The sequence below is a fragment of the Phyllostomus discolor genome, chromosome 3, assembly GCF_004126475.2.
Source record: "Phyllostomus discolor isolate MPI-MPIP mPhyDis1 chromosome 3, mPhyDis1.pri.v3, whole genome shotgun sequence".
NCBI classification, from domain to species: domain Eukaryota; kingdom Metazoa; phylum Chordata; class Mammalia; order Chiroptera; family Phyllostomidae; genus Phyllostomus; species Phyllostomus discolor.
Window position 1 is genome coordinate 213,512,984 of NC_040905.2, and position 23,752 is coordinate 213,536,735.

Sequence of the window (23,752 nt, forward strand, 5' to 3'; positions counted from 1 at the left end):
CTGAAACCACCACCCTCCTTGCCGGCGCCCCCACCCTGGTCCCCCCCCAGCCGTCTCTCCAGCCCTCTCCTCCACACCCACCACGCCCTTCCTTCCCCTTCCTTCCCGAGCGCACGGCAGGCCCCACCGCCAGCCCACGTGGGGGAGGCCCTCGCCCGCCCGTGGCCGGCTGGACGGGGAGGCTCCGGGGTCCAGGAGCAGGCAGGCCCCAGGCTGCCGTGAGGCCCACTGGGCCACCTGGGGACGCCGAGTCAGAGGCCTCACGGCCACAGTGCCCGGAGCCAGGAGCAGGCAGGGCCGGCCACCCCGCTGGGCCTGGGCGGGCCCTGCCCCATGGAGGGTCTGCTGGCTGGCGAGTCTGGGCACCGAGGCGCCCACGCAGGCCAGGCGCCGTGGGCGAGCTCCGCGGTGTGGCAGGGACACTCCCTGGGGGGCCCCTGCAGGGGTGAAGCCCCCTGACCAAGGAAGGGGCACGGGGCAGCCACAGGCCCCAGGGCAGCGTCTGGCTGTGCCTGGGCCCCCACACGCCAACTGCCCCACAAGGCAGGGTCCCGCAGGCTGGACGCAGGGGTGGGGGGCCCTCCTGGCCCGGTGCCCAGCGGAGCACCAGACCCTCCTGACGACCGCAGAAAACAGAGCACCTCGCTGGCTCCAGCACCTCTGGCTCCAGGGCTGTGGCTTTGGAGCCGGGGGTGGGGTGGGGTGGGGTGGGGTGCGGTGTGGGGGAGACACGCCCTCCTGGACCTCCTCCCACACCCCCATGAAGATGGGGAACCCCAGGTTTCCAAGACGGGCTGCGAAAGCCAGGAAGTCAAATCAGCTGGCAGGGAAGGCGCAAAGGGGGCGGGGTGAGGCGGGGGGCTGGGGACCAGGCCAGAGGGCAAAGGGCGAGCAGGAGCACAGGCTCAGACCCCGGCAGACCGAGTGGGGCCCCTGCGGACGGACGGACGGACGGACCGGAGGCTGAGCGGCAGCGAGCATCCGGGGCACAGCCGCTACGTCCCGCCCCACTCGACCCCCCTCTGGCCCTACCCCACCCGGATCCCAGAGCCCACCTGAAGGGGCCTGGGCCCTCCAATCGTGGGCAGCCCGCTCTCAGCACACACCAGTGTGTGCCGGGGCCCCCGACGGGCGCAGGGAGCCACGGAGAGCACGGCCCAGCCTGAGTGTCCCCCACCCAGCGCCACCCTGCCCCCGCCGCCACCCCTGGCCCTAGGTGACCTAAGCGTACCGGGGCACTGGGCGCCCAGGGTCCGAGGGCATCCCTGCCACCCCCGGGCGGGCACCCTAGGGCCCAGCCCCCCCACCACAGCCCCACTGCAGCCTCTGCTCCAGCTGCCCAGTGCGGGCGGCCACCTGCAGCCAGCAGGAAGCTCACGGGGCTCGGAGAGCCGGCCGATGCCCACCTCCGCCCGGGCTCCGGTCTTCGTCTGCCCTTTCGCTGTGAGCACCGAGCAGCCAGCGAGAGGGGGTGGGGCGGCCACACTAAAAATAGCCCGGCCGGGCCCAGGAGGGCGGCCGGGCCTCCCTCGCGCCAGCACCTCGGGCCTGCTGCCCACGGCTGCGAGGCCAGGGGACCGGGGGCGGGGCGGGGCGGGGTGGGGCCCGGGGGCCTGCGTCAGTGCCCGAGCCCTCGGCACCCCTCCGCCAGGGGCGGGGGCCGCCCTGGGAGGGCCGGTGAGCTTCTCCACCCCAGCCCATAGGGTCCCCGCAGACGGGTGGTGGGCCGGCTCCACACCCCACTGGTGCCCCAGACCTTCTAGGTCTAGGGGGAGGGGCGGCTGCCCTGGAGGTGGCGGGGGTCCACAGGCGGCACAGCCGGCACCGCTGTGCAGGGGAGCTGCACTCTGTGGCCCCCCTCCCCCCAGCAGGCAGGCCCGGCAGGCCCCACAGGGGCGGGGCACTGCCGCTCCGCCACCGGACCCTCCTCCACCGCGGCCGGCCTGACAGCTGAGCTGGGCCCGGGGCAAGGAGGGCAGCAAGGGCACCGCCTCTGTTGGGAAGGACAGCAGGACCCCGGGGAGGGCGTGCCCTCGGGGAGCAGGCCGAGGTCTCCGGGCCGCCCGGCGCCCACCCAGCTGGTCCCCAGCTCACACTCGGGCCAAGGCCGCCCCTCGAGGTTCTGCCTCCAGAGACCAGGGGCGGCCGTGACCCCCAGGGGGTCCCAGACTCCCTGCAGGTGACGCCCAGACCGCGCCCCGCCCCCGGCCCCGCCCCACACTTACCTGGGGGCTGCCGGTGCCGAAGCCCAGGGCGGGCGTGGCGGGCACAGACATGGAGTGGGGGCCCATGGGCGGGCTGATGACCGAGAAGGGCGGGCCCATGCCGTTGACGGGGGAGCTCAGGGTGCTGACGGGTGAGTGCAGCTGCCCCGGGGGGCCGAGTGCGGAGCCGACGCCGGGCCCCAGGGAGGGGTGCAGCGAGGGGGCGGCCATGGGCCCGCGCCCCGTGGGGGGGCCGAGGGGCGAGGAGTTCACCTGGGCGGAGAAGTCTACAAGACAAGAGCGCACAGCGGGCGGTCAGGGACCCGCACCAGGGGCGGCCGGCCGGCCGCGCCCCCTACCCCACCCCGGGCCAGAGACCTCAGGAGGCCACAGAGCGGGGCGTGCCGGCCCCGGGCAAGGCCCCAGGCGCCCCGTCCCAGCCCCTCTGCCCGCAGACCCGGGGGCTCCGAGCGAAGGAGCGGGGGCCACTGTAGACAAGGGCGGGCCGGCGTCCTCAGGGCACAACCGAGCCCCCGTTCTGGGCGCAGACGTGGGGACGCGGGAGAGAGGTGGGGGCACGGCCATCGCCGCAGTTCACGGCAGGGGGACCAAGGACCTGTGTTCTCTCTGCCCTGGCACCTGCCCTGGCGGGGGGCAGGGGAGCAGCCAGCACTGGGGGCTGGGGGCTGGGGGGAGGTACGCCCTCTCCCAGGGCTGTGGCCTTAACCATCTGGCCTCGCTGTTTGGGCCTGCGGACCCCTGGACCCTCTGAGACTCCTGGGCCCATGAGGGGGCGCACCCGCAGCCAGGGACGGGGATCTTCTGGGTGGGCTGCGTGGAGAGGCAGGGCAGCCCACAGAGGCTGTGGGGAGGGGCTGGGGCTGGGCCCTCCCCCACCCCAGCCTTTCATCTCAGGGGTGTCCAAGCCCCCAGCCAGCGAACCGGCAGCCTGTGGGCCCACGCAGGAGCCTGGGGGGGGGGAGTGCCCTGGACAAGCATGTCTTCCCCAGCCTCGGCCTTCCCACCCGAGAAGGGTCTCCCGGGCCCCTCCACCTGGCCCGCAGTGGCCACGCCTGCTTCCGAGGAGTCTAGCGCGGCCCCGCCCCCCCCCCCCCCCCCCCCCCCCCGCGTCGGGGCACATACACCCTCCCCTCACGGCCATGCAGCCGGCCGGCGGCCCTGGGAAGACGCCGACGGGACCCCCCAAACCTCAGAGCAGCCGTGCGGGCAGGGGGGCCGGAACCCCGGGCCCGGCGCAGGAAGGGCGCCCCGTGGGCCTCGTCCCCACGTCGACCCATCGGCACCGGGAGCCTGTGCATGTGGAGGCTCCGGAGACGCACGCCGTCCCCTTCCAGTCAGTCCCCACTCCCGACCCGCGGGTCGGCCTCCAGCCGAAGCCCGAGCGAGCTCTCCTCCAGGGCCCCCCAACGCGCGCATGGAGCCCCGGGGCACCCTCTCGGTGGGACTCTGCCCCCCCCCGCCACACCCCCTCCCCAGCAGCATCGACCGGAGTCCGCCCTGCAGCCCCCTGGAACGCCTCCTTCAGGCCAGGGCTGGGGCCCGCCTGCCGCTGAGCCCCGTCCGACCCGCCAGCCAAGGAGCCTCATCGGATCCGTCCGACACCCTCGCCGTGCCCCCGCAGAGCTGCACGTAAACCGAGTTGCTGACCTGGGGAGCCGGAGCCGAAGGCACTCCGGAGCCAGGTGCTGGCGGCCCTCCCCGGCAAAGACCCGCAGTGTGGGTCGGCCCTGTCAGTCACCAGACGCCCCGGACGGGCAGGGACAAGCGGGGACAGGCAGGGATGGGCAGGGGCTGGCGCCCAGACGGCTGCCACGGGGGTCTCTGAAGCACCCGTGCGTCCCGGGCTCACTGTGACAGGCAGGGAAACCGAGGCACCGGGAAGGCTCACGCCTGGAAATCTGCGGCTGCCCCCAGGTCGGGCAACCACCGTCGTGTCCCGGGCCCAAGCCGGACACCTGGAGCGCCCACCTCACCCGGCCTGCGACCCCCGCGTCAGCCCCGCCCCTGCCCGAGTGTCTGCTTCCTGCCTGCACGGGCGGGCAGGTCCACTCTGCAGACGCAGGCCAGGCTGGCCGGGCTGGCCCTCTCGCCCCACCACGGGCCCCAGAAGCACCCTGCGCGTGTCCAGGGGCGAGACGGAGGGAGACAAGATGGGCTTTGCAGCCCCTGCTCTGCACACATCCCCAGAGCCCAAGCTGAGGGGGCAGGGGCAACCGCTGGGGTTTCTGGGAAGGGGCTGGACCTGGTGGAGGGACGGTGGTGTCCCCGGCCCAGGGGCGTGTCTGTCCGGAGGCCCGAGGGCCGGGCTGCCCCCGCCTGCCTCCTTCCCAGCCTGTGAGACTGTGATGGGCCAAGAGGGAGACGTCGGGGCTGGGTTCTCGCAGCCTCCCCAGCTCCTTCCGCACTCTGCAGGGGGCGGGGGGGGGGGTCTGCACTAGAGCGGAGGGCTGTGGCGCTGCTGGGACGGCCCCGGCCGCAGGGAGCCAGGCAGACACACCTGACGCGCGGTGGCCGCCGGGGAAGGGCTGTCCAGACACAGTACGGGGGCTACGGGTCCCGACGGGCAGGAGGGCCGGAGCTGCCCGGGTGCTCCTTGCTGCTCCAGGGCAGGAAGGGGAGGGGGAGCGGGAGAAAGCCTGGCCAGAAGGAAGGAGGGAGGCAGGCAGGGAGGAAGGTTGACTGCCAGCGGCCAGGCTGCACCCCAAAGCTCCCCCAGCACCCCGAGGCACCGTCCGCACCCAGCCCGAGTCTCGGCCACGGGGGGAGACCCAGTGAGCCCGAGGGGCAGCTGGGCTGGACAGCAGAGCCGGCTCAGGGAGGGGCTCGGGGAGGAGGAGGGGACTCTGGGGGCTGCCCACCCCCCCATGGGGGGCCAGCTCCTCAGGGGCACCCCCATCCTGTGCGTCCTGGGGTCAAGGGTGCAGAAATGGCTCCAGATGGGCTGCCCAGGGGCCCCGAGTCAGGACGGGTCGGCCAACCCCCCCCCCCAGGGCCTGCTCTGCAGGCCCCCGCTGCCCCCGGGTCCCGCCAGGGGCTTCCTGTTTATACGGACCGGCCACACGGACATTCTCCCCAGCCTGGGGGACCAGGGGCAGGGCCAGTTTTCTGGGGCCTCCTGGAGGGAGGCTCCCGCGCTCAGGAGGGACCGCTGGAAGACGAGCCGGAACAGGCCTGTCCCCTGGCCATGCAGCACAGACCCCGGCCAGGCCCTCACCTGGCCCCGCCCACGGACAGGCGGGCCTGGGCCAGGAGGTGTCCTTCTGCCACAGTCACTCGGGGCCTCGCCTGGGGCTCATGAGGCTGCAGCGCCCCAGACCCCCAGCGCCGGGGCCCGCTGACACCCAGCCCTCCCCACCCAAGAGGGGCAGAGGGACCTCTGAGGGGGCGCCACACCCAACTGCCGAACCCGGGCCCCGCAGAGCCTGGGCCTCACTGGGCCCCGAGCCCCCGCACCTCTCGCCCTGTGCACCCGCCACACCCCCTGAGACTGGGGGGGCCGTCTGTGGGACTGGCGGCTGGGAGGCCAGAGATGGCCCTGTCCAGGCAGACAGGGTGCCCCGGCCACCCCAACACGGCGCAAGGACCTCCCCGAGCCTCTGCATTCAGTCCAGGAAGGCAGCATGGAAGAGGTGGCAGGCGGGTCTTTCTTGGCGCTGGAAGTATGTCTCGGGCCACAGAATTGCCTCTGAGATGCAGAATACCTGGAGGCCGGAAACGGAAGCCACGGGGCAGAGACGGGAGGGCCTGGCACGGTCGGCGCCCCGGGCAGGCACGGGGGCGCCCCCAGGCTGGAGGGCCAGCGCCACCCGCAGCCGCGTGAAAGCACAGAAAGCTCCCGGTCACGAGCGCGGCTCGGCCACTGGCTCGGGGGTGAGCTCCCCGTGGCCGGGGCATGCACACGGCGACTACAGCCACCCCTGGGGACCGGCGGAGCAGGTGGCCCCCGAGGTCCCCTTGAAAGGGAAGGGACCTGCGCACTGACCGAAATGCCTGAGCTGTGGGGCTCCCTCCAGGATGCCCCCCCCGCCCACCCCCGGACCCTCCCAGAGCCCCCTCCAGGAAGCGGGGGAACCCCCACCCGCACCCTTCCGGCCTCTGCCTGGCAAGCGGGGGAGGGGCGGTGGCAGGAAATGCCAGCCTCAGGCAGCCCAAGGGGGTGGGGGGGGGCCCCAGGCTCAGCCCCTCCCAGGCAAGCAGGGAACCCCCGGTTCTTGGAAAGGGGATCTCAGCGCCCCGCCCCCCCCCCCCACAGGCCCTTGTCGTCGTGCAGGAGCGGGAGGGCAGCAGGGTCCGAGCAGACCACAGGGGGCGGGGGCAGAGGAGGGCACGGCTTCTCTGGTGCAGGGGCCCGGCGCGGGGGCGGGACGGGGGTCCACATCGAGGAACAGGAGGGCAGGGCCCCCGTGAGCCTTCCGGGAGGGCACGAGGGGGGGCATGGAGGGAGAAGAAAGGGGTGCCCGTGGGGGTGGGCACACAGGGGTGAGGAGAGCCCCCTCAGTGAGCCCGCACCCGAGAACAGACAAGGGCAGACCCCGAACACAAGGCCCGCCCCCACACCCGGCATGCGGCGCCCCCCTGGTGGCACCGCCCCCGGCACGGAAACCCTGCCGCGAGCCGCTTCCCGGGACGCCCACCGCCGGCCCCCGCCTTCCGGAAGGACCGCTTCCCCTGCCACCCCGAGGAGGGAGAAGTGGCAGCCGGCGGGGGCTGCGGTGGGACCACGGCGCGTCGGGGTTTGGGGGAAGCTGAGGGCGGCTGGAGCAGAGGGGGGCCAGCGGCCCCACCGCCCCGAGGGGCCTTCAGAACGGGGGTGGGGCAGACGCGCCCCAATGTGAGTGTGGTGCGGCCCTGGTAAGGATGGGCTCCGAGCCACGCCTCACCGGGGGCCCCAGGGCCCCCACTCCCTGGCCTCCATGTCCCCTCCTGCGAATGGGCGCGTCCCCGCAGGGGTGCCCACGGGCCCAGGCACCCCCACCCCGGCACGTGGACCTCCGCCTGTGCCGCCCACCTGCTCCGGCCGCCCCGAGGATGGGAGGCCAGCCCGAGGCCTGTCCTCTCCAGCCCGGTGTTGGGCTGCGGCTCAGGTGGCCAGGCTGAAATTTCAGCTCCCCTGGGGTCACCCTGCCCTCTGCCCTGTCGATGGTCCTGGCCTGCCCCCCAGAGCCCGGGGCCCTGGAGCAGGGTCAGCGGGGAGCAGCCGGCAGCCAGCAGGGCCAGGGCCCCACGGGAGTCCAGGGCGGCCCAGACCCACTCTGGTCCCAGAGCAGAGAGTTGGGGGGGTTCGGTGAACCAAGACCCACCTCTCCTCCCTCCCTGCCCCCCACATGCCTACAGGAAGGGGCTCTAAGGAATTCTAGCCCCTGGACACCCCACAGGGGCTTCCCTGCGGCCTGCCCCCCAGAGACCACGCTGGCCTCCCCAAGTGCTGCTCTCTGGCCCCGCCACCCGGGCCCTGGGCCGCGGACAGGGATAGCCAGGGGCCCAGACGCCTGAGGCCAGAGGACACGCAGGGTGCTCCACTGAGCGAGGCACAGAGGCCACTGCGGGCCAGCTCCGCAGTCACACGGGGGCCTGGAGCCACCGGGGGCCTCGGAACCAGGAGGACTGAGGCTCTGCCAGGGCTTGAGAGAAGGGTCAGGTGCCCCCGGAGAGACCCTGGTGTCCAGACTCCTGAGGCTGGCCCCGGGTCAGCTCAGGGCCCCGGGTCCTTCTAGGCACAAGGCCCGAGGGAACTCCAGACCCCTGCCAAGCCGGGGGAGGCCAGCGCCAGGAGCGCTCTCCCCGCCCGGAACTCGCCCCGCAGCCCGGCCCCACCAAACCGGGAGGACTCACCAGCGGGGACCCGTCCGGGCCCCCTGGAACGCCCCCCACAGCCCCCCATGCGGGAGCAGGGGTGGCTCAGAGCAGGGGCCTGGGAGATGCAGGGACCTGAGGGGCGTGAAGTGGCGGTGTGGGCGGGGGTCCGCAGCAGCGGGGGGCGGTGGCAGAGAGGACGGCCGGGAGCTGGCCCGCCCCCGCCCACAGGGAAAACCGCCGGGAAGGCGAAGAGGAAACTCGGTCTCCAACCCCGATCTGCGGGGCTCCTGCCCGGGGTCCTGCCCGAGGGCCCCCATGACCCGCAGGGGCACGGGGACGAGGCACTGGGACTCACACGGCCAGACCCCCAGGTGCCAGCCATGAGACCCCGGCACGAAGGCCTTCGGCCCCGCCCCGCCTCCAACCCTCCGGGGCAGAGGGCGCGCCCCTCACCGATGCCCCTCGCTGGGACCGGCCCCGGCAGCCCCGAAGAGTCTAACCAGGGAAACAGCTGTCTGTAGAAGTCAGGGCAGACAGGTGCCTGGGCCAGCACCCGTGAGCCCTCGGTGACAAACACACCTGCACGGTGGCCATCGCCATCACCACCATCATCCTCACCACCATCATCACTATCACCGTCACTACCCTCACCATCACCGTCATCACTGACCATTACCACCGCCACCACCTGGCAACCCCTGCCCTGCCCCCCCGCCCCGCACGGACCAAACACCGAGGCCCAGGGGGACCGACAGCCACACGGCACGGGTCCCGGCCGCAGAGGCACAGGAGCGGCTGTGGGACCTGCTGGCCCAGCCGCGCAGGCCAGGGCGGTGAGGTGCCGGGGGAGGATGAGGAAGTGCCGCCCGGGACGACGGCCACCCTCGCCCAGCCCACTCACACAAGCCAGGGGCGCCGCGGTGGGGCCCGGCGGCGGCGGCGGCAGGTGCGGCTGGAGTCCAGCCGCGGTGGGGGAAGTGGGGGCGCAGCAGGGAGGAAGGGGGGGCCAGTGGCAGCTCCCCATGACCAGCCACCCTGGGCTGGGGCCCGGGGCTGCTCAGGAAGGGTCGGGAGGCCTGGCATGGACTCACAGAGGGTGGGGCCAGGGCCTCTGCAGGGGGCACCCCACCGCAGGCCCACCCTCCCCCCCAAGCCTCCAGGCCGCGACCACCACAGTCGGCCAAGTGCAGCTGCACCGCCTTCCCCTCCGCGGCCTGCAGTGGGCGCTGTCAGGACCCACCCAGCTGCCGGCACTGCCCGGGGGGCCCCCAGGGGGCACCTGGGGGCTGAGTGGCACACCTAACCTGGGGGCATGCTTCAGCCCCCCAGGGCCAGACGTGGGGCCCGTCCTGAAGCTCTTCACAGCTCGGAGAGCCGTGCTGGTGGACAGAGGCGCACGCAGGACAGGGACACCAGCTGACCAGCCACCGGAGCCCTGCCCCCGGGCCCAGCCTCCTGGCCGTGTCACACCCCTTTGCCAGGCCGCCCCGTGCGCCCGGTGCCACCGGGGAAGCAGGCACGGCACTCCCATGTGCAGCACCACGGCCGCCGCAGCCCGCCGCAGGGGCCGCCTCCGGCTCCGTCCGGCGCACCAGCCCCCTCCTTCCCCGCCCTCTCCCCCGTGACTCCAGGGATGCCCGAACCTCAGGGCTGAGCCCCCGACAAGGACCAGCAAGCCGGCCTGTCCCCGGAGGCCTTGGCAGGGGGGAGGGGGGCGGGTGGAACCAGCAGTGACCGGACTGGGACCCCGGGACGGGGGGCGCATCTCGAGGGCCTGGCCCGAGACCCGGCTCCCACTCCGAGCTGTTTCTCCGTCTGCCCAGCAGGCAGACACCTCCCGGGACACCTGTCCTCAGGGCACGGGCAGGGGCAGGGGCCCAGGCCCTCGCCTGGGGCCCCCAAACCCGAGGCCAGACCTTCCAGGATCACACCACAGCAGCCCCCCACCCCAGAGACAGCTGGGGGGTAACAAGGACTCACATGGCCGCCCACCCATCCCAGGGACCTGCAGGTGACGACCCACACGGCCGGCACCAGGGGGAGTGTCAGGAGAGCCCAGTGGCTGGCAGTGCCCAGCTCAAGCCCCACCCAGCAACGCCCCCACGTAGTTGGTTTCCAGAAAAGAGAACCCAACGGGGGTGTCGCCGGGGGGGAGGCGGGCAGAGGGACGCCCACCCAGAAAGATGCCGAGGGGCCCGGGAGAGGCCCCGCATGGCCGTCCTGTCCCTCGGGTGCAGCGGGCAGACCACCCCGACGGCTGCTGGACAGCCAGGCCACACCCCCTGCTCAGTGGCCTCACAGGTGCTGCCGTGGGCGGGGGGACCACAGCCCACCACCCCAGGCCTGCATGGGTCCCTGGGAGGAGGCACAGGCGCCGGAAGGGGGCGACGAAGGGGACGGGCCAGAGTGCGGCCCCCACTCTGCCCTACAGAGTGGGTCCCCGTGGGCGGGGCCGCCCCGCACGGTGGGCGGCCAGGCTCCCCGGGGACAGAGGCCCCGCGTAGGAAGGCGTGGTGGCGGCAGGGACGCGTCTGCACCGTCCACACCGTGCCGGCACGTGTGCCGGGAGCCCTGTCCCACCGTCCCCGTAGGTAGGGCCCAGGAGAGAAGACGGGGGTTCAGGGAGGGAGGGAGACTCCCCAGCCAGCTGGGAGCCACCCGGCCCGGCTCTCTGCCCCTTTTCCGCCCCACGCTCCACCCTGACAGAGAACCCCCCCATGGCCAGCCGGAGCGGCCAGACAGGGTCACCCAGGGCCTGGCAGCAGCGGCCACCGCGGGGGCGGCGGGGGTGCAGGGGCCGAGAGCATGCTCACCTCTCCGAGGCCAGGCAGGGGCTCCCGGGCACGGCAGCCTCCCCTCCGGGCGGGCCCCCCAGAGGGCCCCCGGCGCCTCCCGGGTGCCCGCCCAGACGGCGCGGGAGGGTGGGCGGGGCAGGGGGAATTCCTGGTGAAACCCCGAGCCGTCCGCAGACGCCCGCGGGGCCGGGAGGCCCGGAGCCTGCAGGCCGCCGAGGCGGCTTCTCTTGAACAGGAAAAGCAACGATTCTCGTTTCACTCTGAGCTGTGCGGCTCCCGCCGGCGGGGAGGCGCCGCCACCCGCCGCTCTGTCGCGGAACGCCCGTGCCTTCCGCCCCTCCAGCTGTTTCTCCGACTGTCAGCGCGGCCTCCGCGGGCGCCGGGGGCGACCTTGCAGGCTGGGGGCCGAGGTTCGGCCCCGCCCCGGCCCGCTGCGGTGGGGCAGGGGGCCCTGTGCCAGGGGACCGGCCAGCCGGAGCACTCCAGACAGACTGGGGAGAGGGGCCCCCGCAGGCCGCCTCCTCCTGGAGGCGTCCCCGGGGCCCCCCACGGCCCGCTGCGCACGGCCATCCTGAGGACAACCGTGGGGGCCCAGGGCCCCGGAGGGGGTGGGACGGAGCCCCTGCTGGGCTCCCTGGTGGCGGGGGGGGGGGGGCGGGGGGGGTGCACGAATCCCTGGACCGCCCCTCGGCGGAGACTGGCTCGCCCACGCGCACTGACTCAGCCGCGGCACCAGCCTGGTGCCCGCCGTGTGTGGGGGCCGGGCCGGCAGGGCCCCCCCAGACCGGAGACGGGGCCTCGCCCTGACACAGACCGAGAACAGGGCATCCGCCCGCCCGGACGGGGCTTCCCCGCCACCAGCCGGCGTGGGCACCACCCCTCACGGGGGCCCGGGGCCGGGGGGTGCGCGCCCAGACCAGCCCAGCCTGCAGCCAGCCCCCTCCCCAGCCAGCCCCACTGCACCCAGACCGGCCTTCAACCCCACACACGGTCCCACCCTGCTGAGGGCCCTGCCGGCTGTGGGTGCTCTGGGGAGACCCCACCCCCGCAGGGCGGCCTCCGAGCCCTCGCTGCCGCGTCCACACTGGGCTGGCACAGTCTGTGCCCCCCCCATGCTGACCGGGCCGATACCCGACCCCCCACCCAGCCACCCCTGGGGACCCTGGACGGGCCAGGCTCTGCCCTCCCTCTCCCCCTCCCCCTCCAGGTGGCCAGCAAGGACAGGGACTGGCAGAGGGAGGCCCCGCGTCCGGGGTGCACGTGCAGCCCCAGAGCTCCGCCCCCGCCTCACGTGGCATCGAGCCGTGTCCCTCAGTCCCCGAGTCCCCAGGCCGAAGTCCTGACACACCCGGGGTGGCAGCCGGGCTGCCGGAGGAGACCCCGGGAGAGCCACACGGTACCGCCGCCCAGAACGGCCACGGTCCCTTTTGTGCCGCCGACCGGCCTCAAGGGGCCACAGCCAGCTTGGCATGCCCTCCCCTCGGCCACCCCCCCCGTTGGTCACTAGGCAGGATGGCCACTGCCCGCTGCCAGAACCCCCACGGCCCCCTCCTGCAGCACCAACTCCACGGCCTCGGCCCCACTCCCAGCACACCCGGCCCTTCGCCAGCCGCCGGGGGCCTCTGCCCTTGCAGACCCTGCCACGGAGCCCCTTCCTGGTCCTCTCGGCCCTGCCCCTGTCCACGTCTCTGGGTCCCACGAGCACCCCCGGGGTGGCCAAGGACAGGGTCAGCGTGGGGGAGGGGCACGGTCCCACCACTGGCCTCAGGGTCGGGTGCAGACCACTGGGTGACCACCACAGGTCAGTCAAGTGACCAATGTCCGCCCCCGCCCGGTGGCCAGGCCGCCTCCCGGGCGACCGTACCCCTGCCCCAGGGAGGGGGCGGCACAGAGGCCCGGGGACCCAGCCAAGCAGGCCACAGCCTCCAGCTCTCCCGCTCTCTGGACTGAGAGGAGGGGGGACCCCAAAACCTGCCTCCACGGCATCAAACCCACCCAGTCCCAGCACCCACACCATCCGAGGAGCAGCGGCCCCCCGAGTGGGGAGACGCAGTCCCGCCGGATGCCCCACGGGCACTCGGCCGTCACCTGACAGTCACAGAAGGGGCGGCCACGGACGGACAGCCTCATTCCACCGAGCCCACGCCCTCGCCGCCCGGGACCCGGGACAGCGGCGGGCCCGGCCGCAGGCAGACCCCGCACGTTCGTGAGCGCGGCTGGCACACGGCCTCACACGCGGGGACCCTCGGGGACGTCCCCGCTCACGGCCGGTGACGGGGGCTCACACGCAGGGTCGACGTGCTGCCCCGGGCGACCCCCAGGACACGCCCGCGTCGCACACCCAGCAGCCACACGCACCAGGCAGAGGGACCGAAGGCCTGACTGCCCGCGACGACCCCCGACGGGCACACACACGCCTGCACACGCAGGCGAGGACACGGACACGCGGCCCAGGACGTGTTCTGCAGAGGAGGAGCCCCACGGGACCGCGACCCTCGGTCACACCGAGAGTCTGGTCCGGAAGCTTCCCTCTGCACACCCGCTTCACGGGAGGAGAAATCCCAGCCGGGAGCTGACGAGGCCCGTGAGGGTCTCGCAGGGGAGGGGGGGAGCAGGGAGACAGGGACGCCCTCGGGGACCCAGCCCCCGCCCGACCCCGACCGGGGCTCCCTGCTGCAGGGGCGGCCGGCCGCCCGAGCGCGTCAGGCCCGGCGGAGCCCGGCCGAGAGAGAAGCCCAGCGCGGGCCCCACGTCACCGCCCCCCAGTCCCGGCCTCGGGCCTCCGGCATCAGCACCCACGGGAGACGCACACCCGGGCGCCCGGCAACGCTCAGCGCTCCCTGGAGACGTCCAGCACCCGGCACGCGCCGTGAGCTGCACACCCCGCGGGCAGGTCTCGGGCCCCCTCCCAGGCCGCGCTGCCCCCGGTGCCCAGCACACCTGGCCCTCACCTGCCAGCCACCTTCGGTCTCCCGCCCTCCAGCCCAGGCCGCCTCCTGAGAGAGAGGCCAGCAGGTGCAGCCTCATGGCCAGGGCAGGCGAGAGGTCCCACCACGGCGACCGCGCCATCGGCCCCCGGCCCCCGGGCTCGGGGTCCCGCAGCCTCCGGCGATGCAGCGTGGCGGCCCAGCGGGCAGGCGGCAGGAGCCGCGAGGAGGGAGGCCCGGGAGGGCGGGTGTCTCGGCGAGGCGGCCGGGAGCTCGCTGGGCACAAGTGGCGCTCAGGCTGGCCGGGTGGCTGAGTTCCCCTTTCCCAGGGCCCGCCCGGCCCGCCACCCGCACCCAGACACCTGTGACCACGGGCGGCTCCCATTGGCCGCAGCCGGGAGCTTCTTGGAAGAGGACAGGGACCCCGGCGCGTTTCCTCAATCTGCACACGACAGCCCCGGCCTGCAGAGGGCGCCACCGCAGCTGCAGGGCCGCCCGCCCACCTGGGCCTGGGGCAGGTGGAAAGGGCAAGGAAAGGGCAAGGCCAGGACGGCCACCTGGCTGGGCCCACAGCCCCTCTGTGCGCTGGCATGCAGGTGGAGCGGCGGGGCTCCCCCCCAGCCCCCCGACGGTGCCTGCTGGCGCCCCGGGACCACTCACTCACAGACACACTGCGCTGGCTCAGCCAGGCCGGGCGCCGGGGGGCGGCCCGGGGAGAAGCCCCAGTGGCACCCGTGGGGGCTCAGGCACCTTCGCCCACCCGCAGGCCCCCTCTGCGCACGGGGCCCCAGGCCAGCAGCGAGCACCCTGCAGGGGAGACAGCCCAGGCGTGGGCCCGGAGGCCGGGGCTCTGGGACGGAACACGGTTCCCAGGCCCGGCCGCACCTCAGACGGGCTCTGCAGGAAGCGCGGAGGGAAGGGGGCCGGCATGGCTCCTGGCCGCCCTCCGGCCAACAACGGGGTCATTCTTCGGGGCCACAGGATGCCTTCTGTGGCCCGTCAGCCAACGGCTCGCCCCAGGGAGTGGGCACCGGGGCTACCGCACACGCCCTTCAGCCCTGCCCGCCCCCGGCGGGCACGTGGGGGGTCCTCAGTCCCCACCCCCAGGCCGCCCGCCCGGGCCACAGGGGCTGAGGCTGCACACACCCCCGGAAACCCCACTGCCCATGGCAGCCCTGGCGCCAACCGTGGGCAGCAGCGAGGCTGGGCGGTGGGGGCTGGAGCTCCTACGGGACCCAGGAGGAGGGCCAGCGACCTCACACCCAGGCTGATGATGCTGACCGCCTGGCGGCAGCCCTGCCTCAGCCTTTCGGCCAGCGACCCTGGCCCCAGGCCACCCCCGGGGCAGCCCACAGCGGACCCCCCTCTGCTCACACGGACACCTGAAACCCCACATCCGCAGGGGTCTCCCACCCCACGGCGCCCCACTGCCATGTGACCGCCCTCACTCTCCGGAGCCCACACCCCAGGGTGGGGTTTGGGGATGACTCGGAAAAGCTCCGGGTGACACGGAGCAGTCGAGAGACCGGGACCCCCAGCCCTGGGGGAGGCGGCAGGTGGTAGGTCACGTCCCCAGTTACCTGCGGGGGCGTGTGTCCAGGGCAGCTACTGCTTCCAGGACGGCGACACCTGTCCCCCCAGCCCCCTGCAGTGGCCCGATTTTAGCTCGACTCCGGCCAGGCAGTCCCGGGGGCTACCACCGCCCCTCCTCTACCTCGGTGGGGATCCCTCACGCAGGCCTCTGCCCTGCCTGGCTCAGGGCCTGGACCTCACCTGGCGGAGCCCGAGGGGTGTGGGGGCGGGGCGCGGTCCCGCCTGGAGGGGAGCCCAGCCCGGCCCACTGCATCCTCGCCTGGACCGAGTCCCGGCTTAGCTCCCAAGAGGCAGGCCGTGCCCACTCAGCTGTGGCCGGCGGTCAACGGGACCCACAGGCCACCCTCGGCTGCCCCAGGGCCCGGTGAGCCCGGGGGTGGGGAGCTTCCCGCGGGACCCTCTGGGCTCTCGCCCCCAGGATCAGGTCACCGGTGCCCAACAGGCCCTCTTGGGGAGGCCGACTCCTGGGGTCCGCAGCCACCCAAGAGGAGGGGTGCGCCCTGAGCCACTCGGGGGGAGGCCGGGCCCAGAACTGCGGGGCCGCGACCCGCCAACACGGGGTTCATCCCAACCAGCCGCCCGGCTCTCGGCTTACAACAGCCTCAGGCCCCCCGACCCCCCCCCCCCGAAGGTCCTCCGTCCCGCTGTCCCGCCCCACCACGGCTTGTCGCTGACGGGGAGACCCGCTCGCTCTCCGGGCCCGCTCGCCACCCCCCCGCCTGCCTGCCAGGGACTGGCGGGGCCGCAGGGCCGGTCTAGCAGACCAGGCACGGGGCTGTCCCGCCGCCTGGGTGGGGAGGCCTGGGCACCCGTCCCCGTCGCGGCCCGCCCGAGCGCTGACTCCCGGGAGCCGCTCACAGGACCCGGGGCTCAGATGGCCCGCCCCCGCCGTGCCCGCCCGTGCCCACTCCGATGCCACACCCGTGTCGGCCACGCAGCCTGGAGTCCGGGCCGAGGGAGGCCGGGTGCCCCCGACCCCCGAGGGGTGTCACTGGCCAGGCCCCGCCCCTGGCAGGTGCAGCCAAGGGGGCCTGAAAAGCCAGCGACAGCCAAGGCCGTGCCAGGAGCAGGACGCAAGCAGCCTCTGGGGGAGCAGGAAAGGGGGCACCTGGAGGGTAGTTGCGGGCACCAGGGGGTGAGACTGGCTCAGACCGGCCCCCGGGCCTGTCCCTTCCCGGCCAGCACCCGGGGGCAGGGGTGGCTGGGGGGCGGCCATGGCCAGAGCTCTCCCCGTGGAAAACGGACAGCAGCGCAGACCAGAGTAGGGCCCCACCCCCGCCGCCAGGACGGGGCTCTCCCAGACTCGGCCCCCCCACCCCCCGCAGGGGCTGGCGGGGCACCCGCAGGGCTCCACCCCTCCCCCACGTGCCCCTCCCCCCCACAGACCCGCTGCTCCTTCCAAGCGCGGGGGCCCTTCCCGTGCCGCCTGCCGACTACCGCCGCCCGCCTCACCGGTCCAGCAGCATCCGGGGGACGGGCGGCCCTCGGGCCTCTCTCTCACGCCCACCCGCTGTGCCGGACCCACCCGCCCCGGCACCCGGCTCCCGGCCCCAGGAAGCCTCGGGCCCCGCCAAGACCCCCTCACCTTTGCGTGAAGGCGCTGGAGGCTGGCGCCCCGGCCCCGGCCCTGGCCGGCGCCCCTGGAGCCCAGTCAGAAACAAACACACACACCCCCCAAACCTCAGCTTCCTTCCTCCGCACACAGCCGGCCAGCAGCCAGAGAGAGAGAGCCATTGGGCGGCCTCGGGGGAAGAGAGGGTGGGTGGGAGCTGTGGGTCCCACGTGGGGGGGAGGGGTGCGCTGGCCAGCTGCCCCTCCCCTCTGCCCCCAGCCTGGCAGAGACGAGGGACCAGCGGGCGTGCCGCACACGCCTGGTCTGGGGGCGGGGGGGGGGGGGGTGAGAAGGTCCCCGACACGGACACCTGGCAGCGGGCACTGGGGCCGCCTCGGGCCGCCTCAGCCGCTCCCACCGGGAGGGGACATTCGACGGCGCCCGGACCCTGCTCCCCAGGGCGCCCGCGGGGACAGGACGGGCCCCTTCGAGGGTGCCTGCCGTGCCCCGAGCCCCCGCTGCCCCCGCTTCTCGTGCCCAGACAGGCAGAGAACCCAGGCGGGTCAGCGCTGACCCCAGGGGAAGCCGCCCAGAGGGGCCCCGAGGAAGGAGGCGCGGGTGGGCGGGGGCAGAGGGCCTGCAGCCCCCACACGGCTGACCACGGCCTGGAAAGACCCAGAAGGAGCCCGGGCGTCTCCTTCCATCACTGCCCGGGGCCAGCCCTGCCTCCCTCCCCCAGACGGGCCCTGTGGCCGCGGGGTGCCCAGGGGGCACGCTGCCCCCGAGCAACCCTCCGTGCCCCACCCTGCCCTGCCCCCGGCCTCCCAGGCCTCCTGGCCCCGGCCCCGGCCCTCGCGGCAGGCACCGTCCTTCCCTCTGCATCTTCCTGCAAGAGACACCTCCTCCAGGGAGCCCTCCCTGCCCCTGCCTGACCGCATAGAAGGATCCGGACCAGACACAGCCCCCAACACCCCCTTTGTCAGAGCACGCGGCCCCCACGCTGCAGGTGCTGGTGTCCGTCCGAGCCCACCACCCCAGACCACAGGCTCTGCGGGGAGGCGGGGTCGCCCCAGCCCTCTTCAAAGCCCCCCCCCCCCCCAACGGTCCCAGCAGCTCCCCCCTCCTCCAGGACCTCCGGGACCCCCCCCCAGCCCATGTGTCCGGCCTTCCTCAGAGCGGTGTCCACACTGGCCGGCCGCAAGTCAGGTGCTGGGCCCGAGACCCGGCTCCCACTCTGCCCCGTGCAGGGTGGCACTGACCCTCCCCCTCCCCTCGGCGGGGCGGACAGGGCTCTGCAGGAGGGGCTGGGGCACTCGGAGGCCAGACGGCCCCAGGAGGCCTGGGGACAGCAGGCCCTGGGGCAGCCGCACCAGGCCACCCCCTGCACGGCCACTTCTGCTCCCCGGACACCCCGGTGTGTCGGCCCTCAGAGCCTGGACTCTGACTCCAGGCGCCTGCCCACCTTCCCTCCCAGGGGCTGGGCTCGGGGGTGGCTCCGGCTCCTCACGGCCGCCGGCCCCCTCAGCCCCAGCCCCCCACCAGCCTGGCCCCACCGCACAGCCGGGTGGGAGGTGGGCTCTCAGAGGGCCGGCCCCACCCCAACTTCCCCAGGAGGCTCACACTTGCCCCCCAGCCCACTCTCCCTCACCACGGCGGGTTCCCGCACCGGGCTAGCCGCACGCCCCGGCACGCCGGCCGCAGCCAGGCCCTGCCACCCCCGCTGCCAGGATCGGGGTGACTCACGGGGCCGGCACGCCGCCCCTGGCCCCGCCGCGGGCAGCCGCCCGGCCTGAACACGAGCACCTGTCCGGACTTGACGCCAGCGGACGGCAGGGCCGGCCTGGGAACCGCGTGTCCCCGGCCCCGCGGGGCCCCGTGGCGCTGGCCGAGCAGAGCGGCTCCCGGGAGCGGCCCGGGAAGGTGGTGCCTGGCAGGCGGCCAAGGACATGTGGCCTCTGCAGGGCTGGGCCCAGAGGGACGCCCCGGGGACCGGCCCAGGAGCCCAGAGCCCCACCCCTCCTGGAACTGCCCCACCCAGGGGCCGGTCCCTGGCAACCGGGGAGGGTGCTGGACCCTCCGAACCCACACCAGGCCACTGCCCGTCCCCACATGAGGCTGAACTTCACCCAAGGGTGTGCTGAAGAGGCCCACGGGCCCCGGTCCCCTACAGGCCGCAAGCACCTGGGTCCCAGGCTCCCACCAGGGCCACCCGCAGACGCCCACCCCAAGGAGGGGCCGGCCCAGGTCCCAGCTGTCTGTCCCCTCCGAGGATCGAGGCGGCGGCCCGGAGGGCATGGACAGGAGGGAGGGGCCCCGCCAGGGGTCAGAAGAGCGTGGCAGACACCTCCAAGGGGCAGCCCCACCTCAGCTCCAAGGTGCCAGAGCAGGTTTGGGACACAGGAGGGCCATCCAGCCACTGGGCAGCCACTCCCCAGCTCACCACCTTGGGGACAGGGGCCCAGGCGTGGCCCCCTCGGATGTCCAGGGAGCGGGGAGGGCCTGGAAGGCAGGGCCCACCCCCCCCACCCCCCGCCCCAGGGCTGGGGGCGGGGCAGGGAGGAACACTGCAAGGACAAGCAGGCAGGACAGGGAACAGCAGTGACGCGGGGAGGGGAGCGGCCCGGAGCCCCGCCCCACCCCAGGAGCTGCGTCAGCAGGAGACTGAGGGACCCGCAGGGCCAGCATCTGCTCACCCGCGGAGACTCGGCACAGGCCCCGCCCCCGCCCCCTCCAGCAGGAAGCCGAGGGGCGCAGGCCCCCCCGGAGGGCAGAGGTGGCCTCCCTTCCGGGCGCAGGATGGAGCAGGACAGTCTGGCTCGCGGAGACAGAGCAGAGGCACAGCCGGGGGCAGCCTGGCTCTCGCCCTGGGCTCGGCTCAAGGGGACTCACGCAAGCAGCGTGCAGCTGGGGTTGGGGGGTACCCTCCGGCTGGACCCCCGCTGGACCCCTGGAGGCAGGAGGACAGACACCCCCGGGACCCAGCACCCTCGGGGAACAGGGAACCAAACTCACTCAGGAGCCGAGGAGCTGGGTAGGGCCGGCGGCGCCCACCCCAACTGCGACGGAGTGTGCCCTGCACCCGCCCCGTGACCCGCAGCCCTGAGCGGGCGGCCGGGGGGGCAGAGAGCCCCAACTGGCGCCTGGCCGGCTTCCCCCTCCCACCAAGAGGACAGCTCCACAGGGACGGGGACCGGGCCTGCTGCCCGGGCACCCTGCAGCCCCTGTGAACCAGCCGGTAGCCTCCTTCCCCCGGGCCCCATCCCCCACAGGGGCGGCTGCCGCTTCTCTCCTGGGCTCAGGAGGCGAGCGTTGCAGCACCTGGGCACAGGGCCCTGCGGCCGAGCACCACACAGCGACACCTGTACAGGGCCGGCACCCAGGGGCCCCCCACCCCAAGCTCTGGGCCCCCCCTCGCCTTTCCCAGAGGAGCGGCGGCTGCCAGCTCCCCCAGAGCACGCTCCTGACCCCCAGGGCAGCCGGGTCCAGCCTGCAAACCACCCTCCGCACGGCCACCCCCCAGCCGTCCAGGCAGGGCCACAGGACCCCCCTAGCCCCACGCCGCCCGGCCACCCAGTGTCTGCTGGGCCCTCAGCGGTGACGGAGCGGGGCCTCGCTCGACACCCAGTCACCCCCCAGACCCGAGGGCGGCAGGACCCCAGTCCGTGCGGCCAGCAGCAGCCTCGACCCCCGGAAACACACACACACAGAACCCCAAAGAGAAAAAAAAACCAAATCCCAGAATAAAGCCTGAAGTCCCCATAGGGACAGGGTGCCCCTCGCTGCCCGGAAACCCCACACAAGGGAGACGGCCTGAGCAGACGGCAGTTGAAACCCAGGCCACCCACGGTCCCCGTGGTGACACACCGCTGACACGCAGGGGGCCCGGCCCCCCCGCCACGTTTAACAAGCAGGGGTGAAGGCCCGAGCCTGCACAGCGACGCCCGACACCCCAGGACAGCCGTGACCCCCACACACGCCCCTCGCCGTGGCGGCCCCGCGTGCATGTGCGCTAGAGCGGCCATGGCCGTGGCCACATCCGGCCTCCAAGGCCAGCAACCCACGAGGACAGGTCCACAGGGCTCGTTGACAATGGTGGGGTCCTGCCTCCTTACGGGGCAGGACGACAAGACAAATGGCCCTGTGTATGGGCTGCGTGAGCCCCAGCCGCTCGAGCGCCAACCCCGAGAGTCCGTGCACACCCCCACGACAGAACCCGGGTGGGGTGTGGGTGGGGGGCGCTCACTGGGGGTGCAGGGCGGCCCCCACACATGGTAGCTCTGAGCACGCCCCACGCTGGGCCTCAACCCCACAGCCCTGGGAGAGTGAGGGGGGGTCCAGCTAGGGCTCCCCAGGCAGAGCCCCCGCCCCTCCTGCCCCTCGGTCAGGTGCCCGTGTGGACGAGCCGTGACCCCCGCGCTGGGGGTCAGCCCAGGGCGGCGTGGGACGGCAGCCAGCTCAGCCCACCCGCGACCCAGGGCCGGTCGGTGTGGTTGAGGGCGGACGGCAGGCTCCTGTGGTCCCACAGCTCGGAAGCCCGGGGTTGGGGGCAGCCCCTCACTGGCCCCTCTCCCTGGCCAGGGCCCCAGGGCCCCCTGGAGGGACTGTCCCCTGCCCTGGGCCCTCGGGAACAGGCAGCTAGACCGGCTCTTCCGAAACCTCCATGAGCATCGCTGCCCCCCCCAGAGACGGGGCGGCGACACCGGGTCCAGCCTGCCCAAGGCCACAGCGCAGGTCAGGGCCGGCCGGGCCATGGCCCACGGCTGCCCAGCACGGGTGTGTGTGGGGGGGGGGCGGTGCCGTGCAGGGTGCTGGCGAGACCTCCGTCCCCTCGGGGAGGAGGACCGCTGAGGGCCGTGCAGACAGATGGACGTGGGCACACGCACCAGCCCGGGGGCCGGGGGACCCCAAGAAGCCCCCAAGGCCGAAACGCTCCCGGGGTGGCGAGCGCTGCGGGAGGGGCGACCTGGGACGCACACGGGGCCTGTGCCCTGGGGCCCGAGTCCCCTCTGCCGGGCAGTCCCACCGAGAGGCCAGCCTCGCCCTCCCTCAAAGGGTGGGGGTGGGGTGGGGGGCGTCCTTCCTACGGGAGACGCCAGCCCGACAGAAAGGGAAGTCCGCAGCCTGGAGCACCGAGCTACGGGGAAGGGGAGGCGAGTGCTCACCGGGGCAGGGGCGGGGGGCGGGGTGCAGGGCCGTGGGCCCGGCTCTGGGAGCCGAGCTGCCTGCAGGGCGACCGGTCCTCCGGTTTCCCCGCTGGGCGGGGTGTTTTCGGAACCTCGGCCCCAGGCACAGCCTCCCCCGCCGACGGCGCGCGCCAAGCCAAACGCAGACTGGATTCTCTCTACGGCCCCACCTGCCCTGGAGCGTTCCCGTCCTCCCCCACCGAGAGCTGGAAGGAGCCCCAGCGGGTGGGTGGGGGCGGAGTGGGCTGGGGGGCAGCAGCCTGCGCCCTCAGCTGTAAGATGAGCCGGCTGACCCAGCAGCCGTCCGCAGGGTCCCGGGCTGACCCCGCCGTGAACCGGGTCTGCTCCGGCCCTCGGCCTGCCTGCGGCCTCCACCGGCGCCCAGGGCCCGCTTCCCGCGGCAGCCCCGCCGGCAGCCCCCGGGAGGCCGAGACCCGGCGGGGACCCCTCCCGGACCCCGGTGGCACCCGCCCCGTGCCCAGAAGCTGCTGCTGCTGTGGCTCTGGAGGCGGCAAGGTCTCCCGGGGTGGCCGGGCCGACCGTGGCCACGGCCACTGCCCGCCTACCGCCGCGTGCACCCGCCCGCCCACCCACGATGCCCTCGTTCGTCCCCGGCCGCCCGCGCTCCCACGCCGGCCCTGGGAACCGGGTCGCTTCCAGAAACACATGGGCCCCGGCGCCTCGAGGCCCCGACAGGCTGCTCTCTGGGCCAGAAACTCCCCACGCGATTCCTGGCTCCCTCGAGCCCAGTTTAAACAACACCTCCTCCTGGAAGCCCTCCGGGCCCTCCCAGCCAGGACAGAGGCCTCCTCTGGCGCACACCCTCCGAGAGCCCCCAGCCTCCCTGTGTGAGGCCGCCGCGGACGGAAGGCCGGGGGAGAGTGGGGAGAGGCCACACTGGGTCCTCCGTGTCCCCGGGGCCTGGCCCACCTCAGGGGCCACACCGAGGCTTATCAGATGGCCAGGTGGACGGGGCGGGGGCAGGAGAGCTGGGAACGGGCCGTACAGGTGGCAGGTTCACCACGGTCCTTGGGAACCGGTCGAGCAAGCACCGGGTCCCGAAGAGACCCCACAGCACAGACAGGCTGTGCAGCCCCGGCAGGTCGAACAGCCTCTCTGAGCCGGCACTCCCTCCTCTGGGGGGCGCCACGTGCGGAGACAGCGGCTGGGAGGCGGCGGACGAGCGGCCATGAGGCCGGTCTCTCCCTCTCTGTCCCCACGGGGGAGGGGCACAGGTGGCGAAGGGCAGGTGGCCCTCAGCCAGCACACCTGGGTGTGTGTCCCCGCTGCGTGACTCAGGGCCGGGTGGGGCCTCGGGCACCTGACTCAGCCCCACTGGGCCCACATCCTCGTGCCCAGGGAGGAGCACGGCCTCGGCTTCAGCTCCCCCCCAACCACGTGTCACCGAGGGCTGGCTAGCGGGGCACCTGTGCCCCCAGTGCCCTGTGCACCAGGGACAGGCAGGTGCTCGAGGCCTGGCCCTGCCCAGGGACACCCGTCCAGAGGCAGGGTGACAGCCAGCCTGCCCTGGGAACCCGACGGGCCCAGTCAGGGATGCAGCAAAAGAAGGCGGAGCAAGGGGCCTTCTCTCCCAGGTGCAGATATCAAGGAGGGCTTCCCGTAGGAGGCAGCACTCACCTCCCTTCAGCTATAACACCGTAGGCTCCTGCATGCCCCCAAA

The 23,752-nt window shown here is 73.9% G+C and overlaps 1 protein-coding gene across 2 annotated transcripts in view; it reads right to left on the reverse strand.

The window, feature by feature from the left end:
* RXRA (retinoid X receptor alpha) overlaps positions 1–23,752 on the reverse strand; it is a 76,177-nt gene that overhangs the window by 14,786 nt on the left and 37,639 nt on the right. For both annotated transcript variants that reach the window (XM_036022446.1, XM_028525760.2), the window contains one exon: positions 2,226–2,491. In XM_036022446.1, the coding sequence (XP_035878339.1) occupies positions 2,226–2,491 (266 nt within the window). Of the gene's footprint in view, positions 1–2,225; positions 2,492–23,752 lie in introns of those variants that run through there.